This window comes from Chlorocebus sabaeus, chromosome 16, assembly GCF_047675955.1.
Source record: "Chlorocebus sabaeus isolate Y175 chromosome 16, mChlSab1.0.hap1, whole genome shotgun sequence".
Taxonomy (NCBI): Eukaryota; Metazoa; Chordata; class Mammalia; order Primates; family Cercopithecidae; genus Chlorocebus; species Chlorocebus sabaeus.
In genome coordinates this window covers 3,680,118-3,693,853 of record NC_132919.1, presented here as the reverse complement: position 1 = coordinate 3,693,853, position 13,736 = coordinate 3,680,118, and the positions used below count along the sequence as shown (strand labels likewise).

General features: G+C 43.1%; 1 protein-coding gene across 4 annotated transcripts in view; it reads left to right on the top strand.

Moving 5' to 3' along the window:
• Window positions 1-13,736, top strand: part of NCBP3 (nuclear cap binding subunit 3) — a 43,300-nt gene that overhangs the window by 19,409 nt on the left and 10,155 nt on the right. For all 4 annotated transcript variants that reach the window (XR_005236756.2, XR_005236755.2, XR_012088723.1 and 1 more), the window contains exons 6-13: window positions 253-329; window positions 1,957-2,065; window positions 5,027-5,126; window positions 5,726-5,829; window positions 8,211-8,517; window positions 10,206-10,360; window positions 12,013-12,174; window positions 13,217-13,379. Coding sequence is in view for 1 of the 4 variants with exons in the window: in XM_037987455.2 (XP_037843383.1) it covers window positions 253-329; window positions 1,957-2,065; window positions 5,027-5,126; window positions 5,726-5,829; window positions 8,211-8,517; window positions 10,206-10,360; window positions 12,013-12,174; window positions 13,217-13,379 (1,177 nt within the window). In the remaining 3 variants the exon portion in view is untranslated. The remainder of the gene's footprint in view (window positions 1-252; window positions 330-1,956; window positions 2,066-5,026; window positions 5,127-5,725; window positions 5,830-8,210; window positions 8,518-10,205; window positions 10,361-12,012; window positions 12,175-13,216; window positions 13,380-13,736) is intronic.

Below are 13,736 nucleotides of genomic sequence, written 5' to 3'. Positions count from 1 at the left end.
ACACAAAGGAGGGAACTGGGGTCTGAAAGTCCTCTTCTTTACACAGTCCTGTTGTGGGCCTTTGAGTTTCTGAGCAGAGCTCTATATAGCATCTCATCACCAAGCGTTTCTGAACTAAGCTATGATGCTTTAGATCATCAGGAAATAGGAGAAAATACTGGACTTTTAAAATTATATGAGATAGTTCATCTTGTATCTCATTATATGAAATATTTTATCTTGTTTCGTCTTGTCCTTCACATTCCATTTTAGACAAGCAGGAGGACAGTTCAGAGGATGATGAAGCTGAAGAAGGAGAGGTTGAAGATGAGAATTCCAGTGATGTGGAGGTTAGTAACAGTGGAAAGACAGGTGGAAAGTTACTGTAAAAAATTGCTACTGTCTTTTTAATTTAAGCCTTAAAGACTTAGTTGTGTTTTTTTCTCTAGCTTTCTTTTTTTTTTTTTTTTTTTTTGAGACGGAGTCTCGCTCTGTCGCCCAGGCTGGAGTGCAGTGGCCGGATCTCAGCTCACTGCAAGCTCTGCCTCCCAGGTTCACGCCATTCTCCTGCCTCAGCCTCCCGAGTAGCTGGGACCACAGGCGCCTGCCACCTCGCCCGGCTAGTTTTTTTTTGTATTTTTAGTAGAGACGGCGTTTCACCATGTTAGCCAGGATGGTCTCGATCTCCTGACCTCGTGATCCGCCCATCTCGGCCTCCCAAAGTGCTGGGATTACAGGCTTGAGCCACCGCACCCGGCCTTTTTTTTTTTTTTGAGACGGAGTCTCGCTCTGTCGCCCAGGCTGGAGTGCAGTGGCCGGATCTCAGCTCACTGCAAGCTCTGCCTCCCAGGTTCACGCCATTCTCCTGCCTCAGCCTCCCGAGTAGCTGGGACCACAGGCGCCTGCCACCTCGCCCGGCTAGTTTTTTTTTGTATTTTTAGTAGAGACGGCGTTTCACCATGTTAGCCAGGATGGTCTCGATCTCCTGACCTCGTGATCCGCCCATCTCGGCCTCCCAAAGTGCTGGGATTACAGGCTTGAGCCACCGCACCCGGCCTTTTTTTTTTTTTTGAGACGGAGTCTCACTCTGTCGCCCAGGCTGGAGTGCAGTGGCCAGATCTCAGCTCACTGCAAGCTCTGCCTCCCAGGTTCACGCCATTCTCCTGCCTCAGCCTCCCGAGTAGCTGGGACTACAGGCGCCCGCCACCTCGCCCGGCTAGTTTTTTGTATTTTTTAGTAGAGACAGGGTTTCACCGTATTAGCCAGGATGGTCTCGATCTCCTGACCTCGAGATCTGCCTGTCTCGGCCTCCCAAAATGCTGGGATTACAGGCTTGAGCCACCACGCCCGGCTCTCTAGCTTTCACCGTTAGACCTTCTGAGGGTGCATCAGGCTCTTGTCCTTTAAGTTCGCATGGATATAACAATTCACCTTGAAATCTTAGAATAGTACTCATGCTTCTACAAAAGAGAAAATAGTTTTATTGAGAAATACTTTGAAGTGTTATCTAATTGGTAAAATGAAGAAACAGCAAGTAATGGCATACTTCCTAATGGATTATGTACATTGTTAAAAATATTAGCATGTATTCATTTAAAAAATATTTACTGAGTACCTATTATATACCGTATTCTAAGTGCTAGGGATATAGCTTCAAGTTAAACAAAGTCCTGGCCCTCTTGGAGCCTGCACTCTAGTGGGGAGTACAGAGGATACACTGATGCACAGATACCTTACACTGTGTCAGGTGGCGATGAGTGCTGTGAAAACTAGAGTAGGGGATAGAGAATGATGGAGACCGTTCTTTTAGACAAGGTGGGCAGAGGAAACCTCTGAGTTAGAAATTCTACAGAGGAACTAGTGCTGTAATGCTTGCAAGTATTAAAGGTAGAATGCTTTTCTTGATGGTAGCTTTACTACTGAATAAATATCAAAAGGACTTTAATTTTTATATTAAAAATACTCTTCTTTCTTAAGTTGGACACGTTGTCTCAGGTAGAAGAGGAGTCTTTGTTAAGAAACGATCTTCGTCCAGCTAACAAACTTGCTAAAGGAAACAGGTTATTCATGAGATTTGCTACAAAAGGTAAATATGATATTTGGTATTGTTTCGTATTTTCAATCAAAATGAGTTATTATGGAATGACATCCTTCTTTTTTGAATAGAAGTTAGATCAAGTAATCTCAAAGTTCCCTTTGAACTATAATATTCTGCGCTTATGAAATAATTGTTTGCCACCTGAGTTGGAATTTCTGATTTTAAAATGGATATTAACTATTTGTATATTTCTGTGACTTCTGGCTAAAGTGAGTTATTTTCTGTTAAAACTGGTTTGCCCCATATGTTTTCAGCCAGTTACCATCTGAATTATGAAAACTTTAAAGTGAAACTTTATTTATTACAGCAACGTCCTCCTGAACATTGCCAATGTACCATTCAGTTCTAATTCCCTTCTCATAAGACTGTTTACACACAGTGACTTTTGGTGGGCATTTAAAATGTGTATGTGTATATATGTATAAACATATACACATACTGGTTTTTTCAATCATTTGAGAGTTGATTGAAGATAAAAGCCATCACCCCTAAATGTATTCCAAAGAACAAGAACATTGTCTCATACATAGCACACTTATCAAAATCAAGAAATTTAACATTAATACAGTACTGTCACCTAATCCGTAGTCGATATTCAAATTTTGTCAGTTGTTCCAATAATGTCCTTTATATATTCCCCGCCCAGCCCCCAGGTCTAGGATCCATCCAGGACTGAGTGTGTAAGTATGTAATGTTTCCTTAGTCCCCCTTAAGCTGGAACTACTTCTGTCCTCCCATGTTTTCCAAGAGTATAGGTTTACTATTGTATAGAATGTCCCTCAGTTTGGGTTTGTCTGATGATTCCTCGTGGTTGAATTTGGGTTGTGCATTTCAGACAGTCGTGCCACAGAAGCAATGTCATGTCATTTCAAGGCATCACGTCAGGAGGCCTGGGATACTTACTTGTCCCGGTCCTAGGGGCGTTCACTTTATTCACTTGGTTAAGATCATCATCACTAGGTTTTTCCACTGTAAAGTTACTATTTTTCCATTTGTAATTTAAAAATTGGTGGGCTGGCTGGATACAGTGGCGCATGCCTGTAATTGCAACACTTTGGGAGGCTGAGGCAGGAGGATCATTTGAGCCCAGGAGTTCGAGACCAGGCTGGGCAACACAGCAAGACCTCATCCCTATTTTTAAAAATTAAAAAATGAATAAAATAAAAACTTGGTGGGCAGTTACTTTGAAATCATGTAAATAGCTGTTGCTCATGGGAGCTTCATGCAGTAGCTTTAGTATCTGTTGATGCCTTTCTGACTGTATCATTTCTTTACTAGTAGACAGGTGCTCTACGGAAGAGCTTTCTGTTTTTACCTATTTGTTTGTTTATTTACCTCAGTTTAGAATCCTGGCTTCTTTATTCAGTGGGTTATCATCCAATAATATCAGTATTTTATTTTTTTTATTTTTTTGTTTGTTTTGAGATGGAGTCTCGCTCTGTTGCCAGGCTGGAGTGCAGTGGCACGATCTCAGCTCACTGCAACCTCTGCCTCTTTGGTTCAAGCAATTCTCCTGTCGGCCTCCCTAGTAGCTGGGACTGCAGGTGCACGCCACCATGCCCAGCTAATTTTTGTATTTTTAGTAGAGATGGGTTTCACCATGTGGGCCAGGGTGGTCTCGATCTCTTTTTTTTTTTTTTTTTTTTTTGAGACGGAGTCTCGCTCTGTCGCCCAGGCTGGAGTGCAGTGGCATGATCTCGGCTCACTGCAAGCTCCGCCTCCCAGATTCACGCCATTCTCCTGCCTCAGCCTCCCAAGTAGCTGAGACTACAGGCGCCTGCCACCACGCCCGGCTAATTTTTTGTATTTTTAGTAGAGATGGGGTTTCACCGTGTTAGCCAGGGTGGTCTCGATCTCCTGACCTCGTGATCCACCCACCTCGGCCTCCCAAAGTGCTGGGATTATAGGCTTGAGCCACCGTGCCTGGCCTCGATCTCTTGACCTTGCGATCCGCCCGCCTCGGCTTCCCAAAGTGCTGGGATTACAGGCATGAGCCACCTCACCCGGCCTGATATCAGTATTTTAATTTACAAATTGTCTTGGATTTGGCCGGTAGAACCCCTTTCTTTATGGCACAGCAAAACATCTTGCTTTTCCAGACTCATTTTGCATCTTACCTGCTCCACATCTGGAATCAGCCATTTCTCCAAGGAGCTGGTGGGCATGGTTTGAGGGGTTTGGGGGTTGGGGGCTATACATACTGGTTTGTGTTGTCACGTTTACCTGCAGCACTGGATATATTTATAGTGGTGTTTGTTCTTTACAGTCAGAGTGTCCAAGAACTGTGGAAGGCCTTTGTATTACTGCTTTGGACAAAAATTTATGATGACTGACCACCTTTCTTTCCTGTTAACTGACATTTCAACTTGACATATGTGATCTTTACCACATTTACTCATTTAAGTGGCTGTTTGAGTACATTCTACATGTACAGTACTATGCTGTTTTTTAAAGCCATTCTAAGGAACACAATAAGCTGGAAAAACTGATTTACCAAATACATGGAATTATATATAGTCTGTTTCCTTAATCCTGATTCTGTGTTGTTGGCATGTTATTCCGAAGTGAGTATCATCTTTCATGGGGTGGCAAAAATGCCACCATTTTGAGAAAGCCTTTTTGATTCCTGAGTACCTGTAATGACCTAAAGCTCTTTTATGCCTCTTGGAACCTTGTATCTTGTATTGTTTATTTTTGTTTTCTCCGTTAAGTCATTTGGCTCCAAAACAGCAGTTATAACCTTGTTCGTCTCTGTATTTTGCTTTGTCCCCTCTACACTGCATTGCTGTAGCGGGCACTCAGAGTGTGAACGTTGGTAGTGGATTTTTACTTTTTGTTGGCAAATTGCGCTGATCTGATTCCAGCTATGGAAAACATTTAAAAAAAAAAATTCAACATTGTCTTCGTACTCTCAGGAAATCCTAGGTAATTATTGTCATTCATTTGTAGATGACAAAAAGGAACTTGGAGCAGCCAGAAGAAGTCAGTATTATATGAAATATGGGAATCCAAATTACGGAGGCATGAAAGGAATTCTTAGCAATTCATGGTAAGCCCAAAACCTTCAAATGCAATAGTATTTAAGTTTTTCTTAATCCTTCAGTTGGCATTCTGTGGTGAAATGTCTAAACCCTGTGTAGACTGGGAGGAAGACAAGAGGGAAGAATTCAAGATTCTTAAATGTGGTAAATGATGGGGAATGCTGAGATTTAGTTAGTTACATTTAAAATATCTGTGTTAGTACCTAACATTGTGTCAACATGTAGTTGAAATGAATTAGTGAGGCCGGATGCAGTGGCTCACGCCCGTAATCCCAGCACTTTGGGAGGACGAGGCGAGCAGATCACCTGAGGTTAGGAGTTTGAGACCAGCCTGGCCAACATGGTGAAACCCCATCTGTACTAAAAATACAAAAATTAGTCTTGCATGGTGGTTGGCACCTGTAATGCCACCTACTCGGGAGGCTGAGGCAGGAGAATTGCTTGAACCCAAGAGGCGAAGGTTGCAGTGAGCTGAGACGGTGCCTTTGCACTTCAGCCCGTGAGACAGATCGAGACTCATCACAAAAAAAAAAAAAAAAAGAAATAGTGGATTTCAGGGTCCTTCCTATTAGTTTTTGACTGTGTGCTTATTTTGGCATTCTTGCAGGAAGCGAAGATATCATTCCCGTCGTATTCAGCGGGACGTGATCAAGAAGAGAGCCCTGATTGGGGATGACGTTGGCTTGACGTCGTATAAACATCGGCATTCTGGTAGTTGCCTGCTCAGCTCTTGGGTAGACACATGTTTGGCTCCTGAAATCATATTTTTATTCTTAATGCAATCTTTTAAGGTTCCAAACTTTATCATCCTCTCTTCCTTGCCCTCACCCTCTGCCAACATATAGGAAAGTAAGTCAAGTCACAATTAATTTTAAGTTGCCCAAAGAGGTCAAATGATTTTGTAAAAGCTGTTCTATCAAAAAAAGCAAAATGTGACATAGGAAAAATTAAAACATAACTTTCCTTAAGATCCTAATTTTTCTACTATTAATATCAGCAGCTGCATGAAAACAATTTTTTTTTTTTTTTTTTTTTAAAGATGGAGTCTCGCTCTGTCTCCCAGGCTGGAGTGCAGTGGCTTGATCTCGGCTCACTGCAGCCTCTACCTCCTGGATTCAAGCAGTTCTCCTGCCTTAGCCTCCCGAGTAGCTGGGACTACAGGCACGCGCCACCATGCCCAGCTAACTTTTGTATTTTTAGTAGAGACGGGCGTTTCACCATGTTGGCCAGGCTGGCCTTGAACTCCTGACCTTGTGTTCCACCCACTTCGGCCTCCCAAAGTGCTGGGATTACAGGCGTGAGCCACCATGCCTGGCCAAAAACAATTTTTAAAATTATTTTGTCAGATGTACTGATTGTATTGTTCTTTCTCTGTATTAAAAATAGGCTGCTGTGTTGAGTGCCCTGTACGTGTTGGTTTGTGCATGTGAATGCCTCAGAAAAGTGGGATATCATGACTTGGGTTTCTTACTCCTTTTTTTGGTGCTTATTGTAAAAGAACCATGTTATTTATATTTTATAAAGAATTATTCTTGTTTTGAGTCTAATCTGTGGAATCTTCTACATGCCTAATAGAACTAGCCAAGTCAGCATACAAAATAACATACACACACATTTATCATTGTAATGGGGACAGAAAGGGATGACGTCTAGACATTTTATTTAATGTGTATATACAAAATTGTGTATTTGAGATCTACATGTTAATAATACACATAGTCCGGGAACAGTGGCTCACACCTATAATCCCAGCACTTTGGGAGGCCAGGGCAGGAGGATCACTTGAAACCAGGAGTTCGAGACCAGCCTGGGCAACATAGTGAGACCTTGTCTTTACAAAAATTTTAAAAATTAGCCAGACCAGGCATGATGGCACATGCCTGTGGTCCCAGCTACCTGGGAGGCTGAGATTGCCTGAGCCTGGGAGGTCAAGGCTGCAGTGAGCCAAGATTGTGCCACTGTATTCCAACCTGGGCAACAGAGCAAGACCTTGTCTCAAAATAATAATAATAACACATATACTTTTCTGTTACACAGTTACACTTTTCCAATTTTAGTTACTTTAAAATATTTTCATCAGACACTTTTTATTTCCATATTAAGGAAATTAAAAAGCAAATTGCCCCTATTTCTAGTACCCTGTATGATGACTAATTTCATGTTACGTTTTTCCCATGTGTCTATTTTCATAATAAGTAGTATAACTCTTGTGAACATATACTTCATATTCTACTTCTTTTGTTCATCGTATTTTTCCATTTTCGTTATTCTGGTGCTTATGTTCTCTAAAGTCACTCACTGTAAACGCTGAATTAGCAAATATGAATACACATAGCCTCTGGTCACATCATTTTTGTCAGTTGATCAATATGTAACCTTGTTTTACATATGTTTCTCTTTAAAGACACCTTATTTAAGATACATTGTTGATTCGTTGACGTTGAGTTCACGGCCAATAACCCTATAACTCATGCCCGAACCCACCTTACCTGACACGGTATTTTTCCACAAGGCACATCAGTGCCCTCTTGCGTCTTGGAACGCTAGGCGGCACTTCAGCGCGACACTCAGGGCCATTTTAAGCAGTGACATCAGCAGCAGGCACACAAGTGTGAAAAATGCAGCACTCGTCAGTCGGACTGAAACAGACGCTTGTTTACAGCATGAGATGAAACAGGAAGGCAGAGTGTTGCTTTGTTTGACCTCTGCTGGGAGTGTGTGTGCCTGGTGACTCAGAGTTTTTTGCCACACTGTGCGTGCCAGCAAATGACCATGGAAGCATTGCAAGTATTCATTTTGGAGTTACAAATAAATTTGGCAAATTTGCAAATACAAAATCTGTGAATCACAAGGGTCAGTTGTGTTTTAAATGACTTTATGGTATTTGATTAGGCTGCTGCATCATACCTTACCTAGCCATCCTCCTGTTGCAGTATCAGAGTAATGTCCGTTCGGCACTGTTATAGATAGTGCTCCAATAAAATGTCAGGGGTGGGAACCCCACCTTTTAAAAAGGTCACCAATGTAGAATGGAAAGTCATATTTGTTAATTTTAGTGCTTTTCCTAATGTTTTCTGGTTTAATTTCTTCAGGGCTAGTGAATGTTCCCGAGGAACCCATTGAAGAGGAGGAAGAGGAGGAGGAGGAAGAGGAAGAGGAGGAAGAAGACCAGGACATGGATGCAGATGACAGAGTGGTGGTAGAGTACCACGAGGAGCTCCCGGCTCTCAAGCCGCCCCGGGAGCGGAGTGCGTCTAGACGATCCAGTGCCAGCAGCTCAGACTCAGATGAAATGGACTATGATCTAGAACTGAAAATGATTTCTACCCCTTCACCAAAGAAAAGCATGAAAATGACTATGTATGCTGATGAAGTGGAGTCTCAGTTGAAAAGTATTAGGTAAAACTTTGTTTTATCAATGCTAGCTTTAAATTTGATTTTAAATACTAATATAACTTCTTAATTCCTCCTAATTTTATGTCTTTTATCTATTCTGATTTCAGTCCCTTGTAGGAGTTTATAAACGCATCCAGTATTTCTTCTGTACAAGCAGTGAGTCTTGTTATGAAAACAACAGACAACTTAGTGACAATCATCTGTATTCCCACTCTTTCCCCACAGTAACTACTGTTAGCAATTTGGCGAATGACCTTTCAGCTATTTGTGTGTGTGTGTGTATATATGGCACATGGAAAAACTATAGATGTATCTGTATAAAAGTGTATTTTTTATAAAAATGAGGTTATGCTGTTTATAGTTTTGCATTGTGCATTTTTCACTTAACATATTGTAGACGTTATTTTTTTCAACTGTATGTAGTCTGTTGTTTGAAAGTATTATGATTTATTTAACCAATTACTTTTTGATGGACTTTAGGTTTCTATTTTCTTCCAATTGCACTAACTAAATTCCTCAAAGTCTAGTTATTACACAAACAATATACGTGTTTAAAAAGATGGTAAGTGTTGCTTTATTTTTTTCCAGAAGGGTTTTTTTTTTTTTCTTTTTTTTTTTTTTGAAACGAGTCTCATTCTGTCACCCAGGCTGGAGTGCAGTGGTGCGATCTCGGCTCACTGCAAGCTCTGCCTCCTGGGTTCATGCCATTCTCCTGCCTCAGCCTCCCGTGTAGCTGGGACTACAGGCGCCCGCCACCACGCCTGGCTAATTTTTTGTATTTTTAGTAGAGACGAGGTTTGACCGTGTTAGCCAGGATGGTCTCAATCTCCTGACCTCGTGATCCACCCGCCTTGGCCTCCCAAAGTGCTGGGATTACAGGCATGAGCCACCGCGCCTGGCCTGTTCACTTTTTTTTTTTGAGACAGAGTTTCGCTCTGTCGCCCAGGCTGGAGTGTAGTGGCGCGATCTGGGCTCGCTGCAAGCTCCGCCTCCCAGGTTCACGCCATTCTCCTGCCTCAGCCTCCCGTGTAGCTGGGACTACAGGCGCCCGCCACCACGCCCGGCTAATTTTTTGTATTTTTAGTAGAGATGGGGTTTCACTGTGTTAGCCAGGATGGTCTCGATCTCCTGACCTCGTGATCTGCCCGTCTCGGCCTCCCAAAGTGCTGGGATTACAGGCGTGAGCCACTGCGCCCGGCCCCACATTCTTAGTTTTAGTTTTCAGAGAACTTTCTGGTAGTGAATGCCGCCGGAACGGTGCTGGCACCTAGCATGGTATCATACCTCTTTAGAAGAGAAGTCTGCCCTTTAAAGAGAGAGACTGTAGACTATACCGTGTGTTGACTACAGCCAAATCACAGCATGTGTGAGCGGAAGCCCCAATCCCTTTGTAGGCCTCTACTTAACATTTGTCCCGGAAGAGGGGGACTTGTAGTTACGTGCTCTGTGATAGCACATACACGTGTGGAAACCACCTTCGAAAACCTGCTTACTTGGACCAGTCTCTTTAGAGCGGGCAGATCGTGGTTTCTATAAGCAAATAATTGTAAGTTTATGGATTTGTAAGTGAATGTTGGCCATATTAGACTGGATTTCTTAAATTGTTTCCTCCAAAGTATGAGATTGTTGTTTGGGCCTTGTTTCACAGTTGAAGTTGGTTAACTGTGCCCCATCTTACCCCCTTTTTAAAGGAACTCCATGAGGGCAGATAGTGTATCTTCAAGCAATATCAAAAACCGAATTGGTAACAAATTACCACCTGAGAAATTTGCAGATGTCCGACATCTATTAGATGAGAAGCGTCAGCACTCCCGTCCACGGCCACCAGTCAGCAGTACTAAATCAGGTACTGTTCTCTTGGATTCCTGGCTGGATTCTGAGCTCCAGAAAGCAGACTGGGGCAGAGATAGGTTCCTGAGTAGAACCTGCGATCTGTGAACTGATTTAGCTGTCCTGGTTCATCATGTCTACACTGTGGGCTAGGTGTTGGAAATTTAGGAGATGAAAAGTAATCAGACTTCTGAAAAACTAGCTTTAAATATTTTCATTCCAAATAATTAGTTATTCCTTGGTATCTCTGGGGGATTGCTTCTAGGACCCCCTCCCCGCTCCCCTACAGATACCAAAATCTGCAGATACGAAAATCCATTGATGCTTAAGTCCCTCATATAAAGTGACGTATTATCTGCATATAACCTACACACATCTTCTCATATACTTTAAGTCATCTCTAGATTATTTATAATACCTAATACAGTATAAATTCTTATCCTGTATTTTGTAAAATTTGTATTATTTTTTGCTGTACTGTTATGTCTTATTTTTTTTCCCCAAATATATTCAATCAGCAGTTGGTTGAGTCTATAGATGTGGAACCCATGGATGAGGAGGGCCAACCATATCTGACTCTATGACACTGGTATACTTTATATCCAGGAATAATAGAAATTAAGTTGGGTGGTTGTCTGAATGGTTAAGAGTTTGAACTAGATCATTTGTATGTTCAAACACTGATTCCACAGGTCTTTAGCCGTATCTGCTATGTGCCAGACCCTGGGCTAGGTGCTAGGAATGTTAGAAGCCTTTGGAGGAGACACAGAGCCATCATAGATCTACTAGGGAAATTGTGAAAGGTTTCTCAGAGAAAGTAGCGTTAGAGCCAGGCTTTGGGGAGGGTAGGATCTCTGTTGGCAGACCTGATTTTTTTTTTAACGTGGGAAGTAACCTGATCTTATATCTGTTTTAGAAAGATAACTTCAGGGCAGAGTGGAGTGGGGTAGAGAGTTAAAAAAGTAACAAGAGCCTGAACTAGGTCGGTGGAGACAGAATGGATAAAGAACAGGAAGTCTTGTGAAGCTTAGACTCAGTGCTAGGAAGCATTGGAGGAAAGGAGCTCAGGCCTCAGTGACCGGAGAGACCAGGGTGCTGCTCTCCGAGAGAAGCTAAAGTGAGAGGAGACCTCGGCACAGGGCCTCGCCAATGAGTGTGTTTCTGTTGTTGCTGTCGTTGTGAGAGGGAACTCCAGAGGACAGGCGGATTTCTGGGGGGATTGAGGGATCCTTTGCTTTTTCCAGTCTCTCTGTATTTACTGGTTAAATGTAATACGTTTATTGGAAACTACTTACATGTTCAAAGATTGTGCCTTCCGCTTTCCGGGAGCTCACAGGATTTTTTGTTCGCTGAAACTTTTGTAAATTATTTAGTCTGCTTGATTCTGCTTTAAAAAAAAAAAAAAAAAAATGGTTGTTTCTTCAGAAATTTAGTTCTGGAGCAGTCAGTTGAGGATTTTTCCTCTGACAGCCCCTATGTCCGAATTTTCCTAGGGATATCCATACTGACTACAAAGGAAGACTACGTAGCAGCCTGATTGTCAGGCCCTGTGTACTCACTTGGGGGGCGGGGCAGGGGTTAGTGCCAGATCCTCTAGAGGTCTCAGGCGGCTGGTTCTGAGCATAAAGCACACACATGGTCACTGGTGCAATTTTTCTCTTTTTTCAGATATACGCCAGCGGTTAGGAAAAAGACCATATTCTCCGGAAAAGGCTTTTAGTAGTAACCCAGTCGTTCGGAGAGAGCCCTCTTCTGATGTGCATAGTAGGCTCGGTGTTCCCAGGCAAGATATTAAAGGCCTCTACGCCGATACTCGGGAGAAGAAATCAGGTTGGTAACACTTAAAACCCGTGGGAATGGGGATTCAGTGAGAGCAGAGGACAATGGGTGTATTGGAGCAGAAGGCAAGAAACAGCCCATGACAAACATAAGTGATTATTCCTTTTCCATTATAGTTATCATCAGTATCAGCATCAGCATCATCTCAACAGTAAGGAATGCTTAGAAAATAGGAAAAAATAGCACACTCCTGGTTCTTTCTGCTTGGCACAAATCTTTTTAGTTTCATGTGAGCTATTCTGGTCTTTGTCCACATACAAGTCCTACTTTTTTCACATAGCATTTTATCGTAGTTGTTTGCCACATTTTATAAACTTTATAAATAAAACTTTTAGGCCAGGCACAGTGGCTCACACCTGTAATCCCAGCACTTTGGGAGGCCGAGACCAGCCTAACCAACATGGCGAAACCCTGTCTCTACTAAAAACACAAAACTTAGCTGGGCGTGGTGGTGGGCGCCAGCACCACTGCACTTCAGCCTGGGCAACAGAGCAAGACCTTGTCTCGAAAACAAAAACAAAAACAACTTTTAATTGCCTTATAATGTGGCTATCCACCAAATTCTAAACATGTATTTCTCTATTGTTCAATTTTCATGAAATATATTTCAAAAAGTAATGGATGGAGGGCAGAATTTCTGAAATGTTACAGTATAGTAGGCCCGTCGATTTGTAGAATGTTGAAGCTGGAAAGGAGCTGGGAATGGCCTACTGGCAGAATGGATTGGCACACCGGGTGGTGTCTCAGCAGGGAAGGGCAGGAGTAGGAAGAAACAGCCTCTCAGGTGATTCTGATGTGTCTGGTGACAGGGAGGGACCTGACCTGTCCCCCACAGTGAGAATCCCCTGCTGGGTCCAGACCCTTCTGTTTGCAGGCCAGGGGCTGCGGCCCAGGAAGTGAGATTTTACCTACCCAAGGCTGCACTGTGATGGTGTTTCCTGCACAGCAGGTGTTGGCAGTGCCACTGCCCCCTCAGTACCACCCTGGTTCTTAGTGCTGACTGTGAAAGTGAAATGCCATCTCATCCAAACAGGTAATTTATGGACTCGCCTAGGATCTGCACCCAAGACCAAAGAAAAGAATACGAAGAAAGTGGATCACAGGGCACCTGGCGCTGAGGAAGACGACTCCGAGCTGCAAAGGGCGTGGGGGGCTCTGATTAAGGAGAAAGAGCAGTCTCGCCAAAAGAAGAGCCGGTTAGATAACTTACCATCTCTCCAGATTGAAGTTAGTCGGGAAAGCAGCTCTGGTTCAGAGGCAGAGTCCTGATGCCCCTGGGGCCTATGGCAACTGCCCTAAAACCTGACCTTCTTGCACAGGGTGGGGCGCGCAGTAGGAACCTCCCCCGCAGGAGCTGGCGCCCTTTCGCTCCTGCTCACAAGTCACCCTCTCAGCTCTTGCTACTTCGGCAAGACGTCTTAAGAATGGGACACATTTTCAAGGGCGTCTGTATCTTTCGCTGCAGAGCTGTAGTTCTGGGCCCTCGATTCCTTTCCCATCACCCCACAGGCTTTACCCTTTGAGAAAAAGGCAGCCCTCCAGATTTTGTAGAC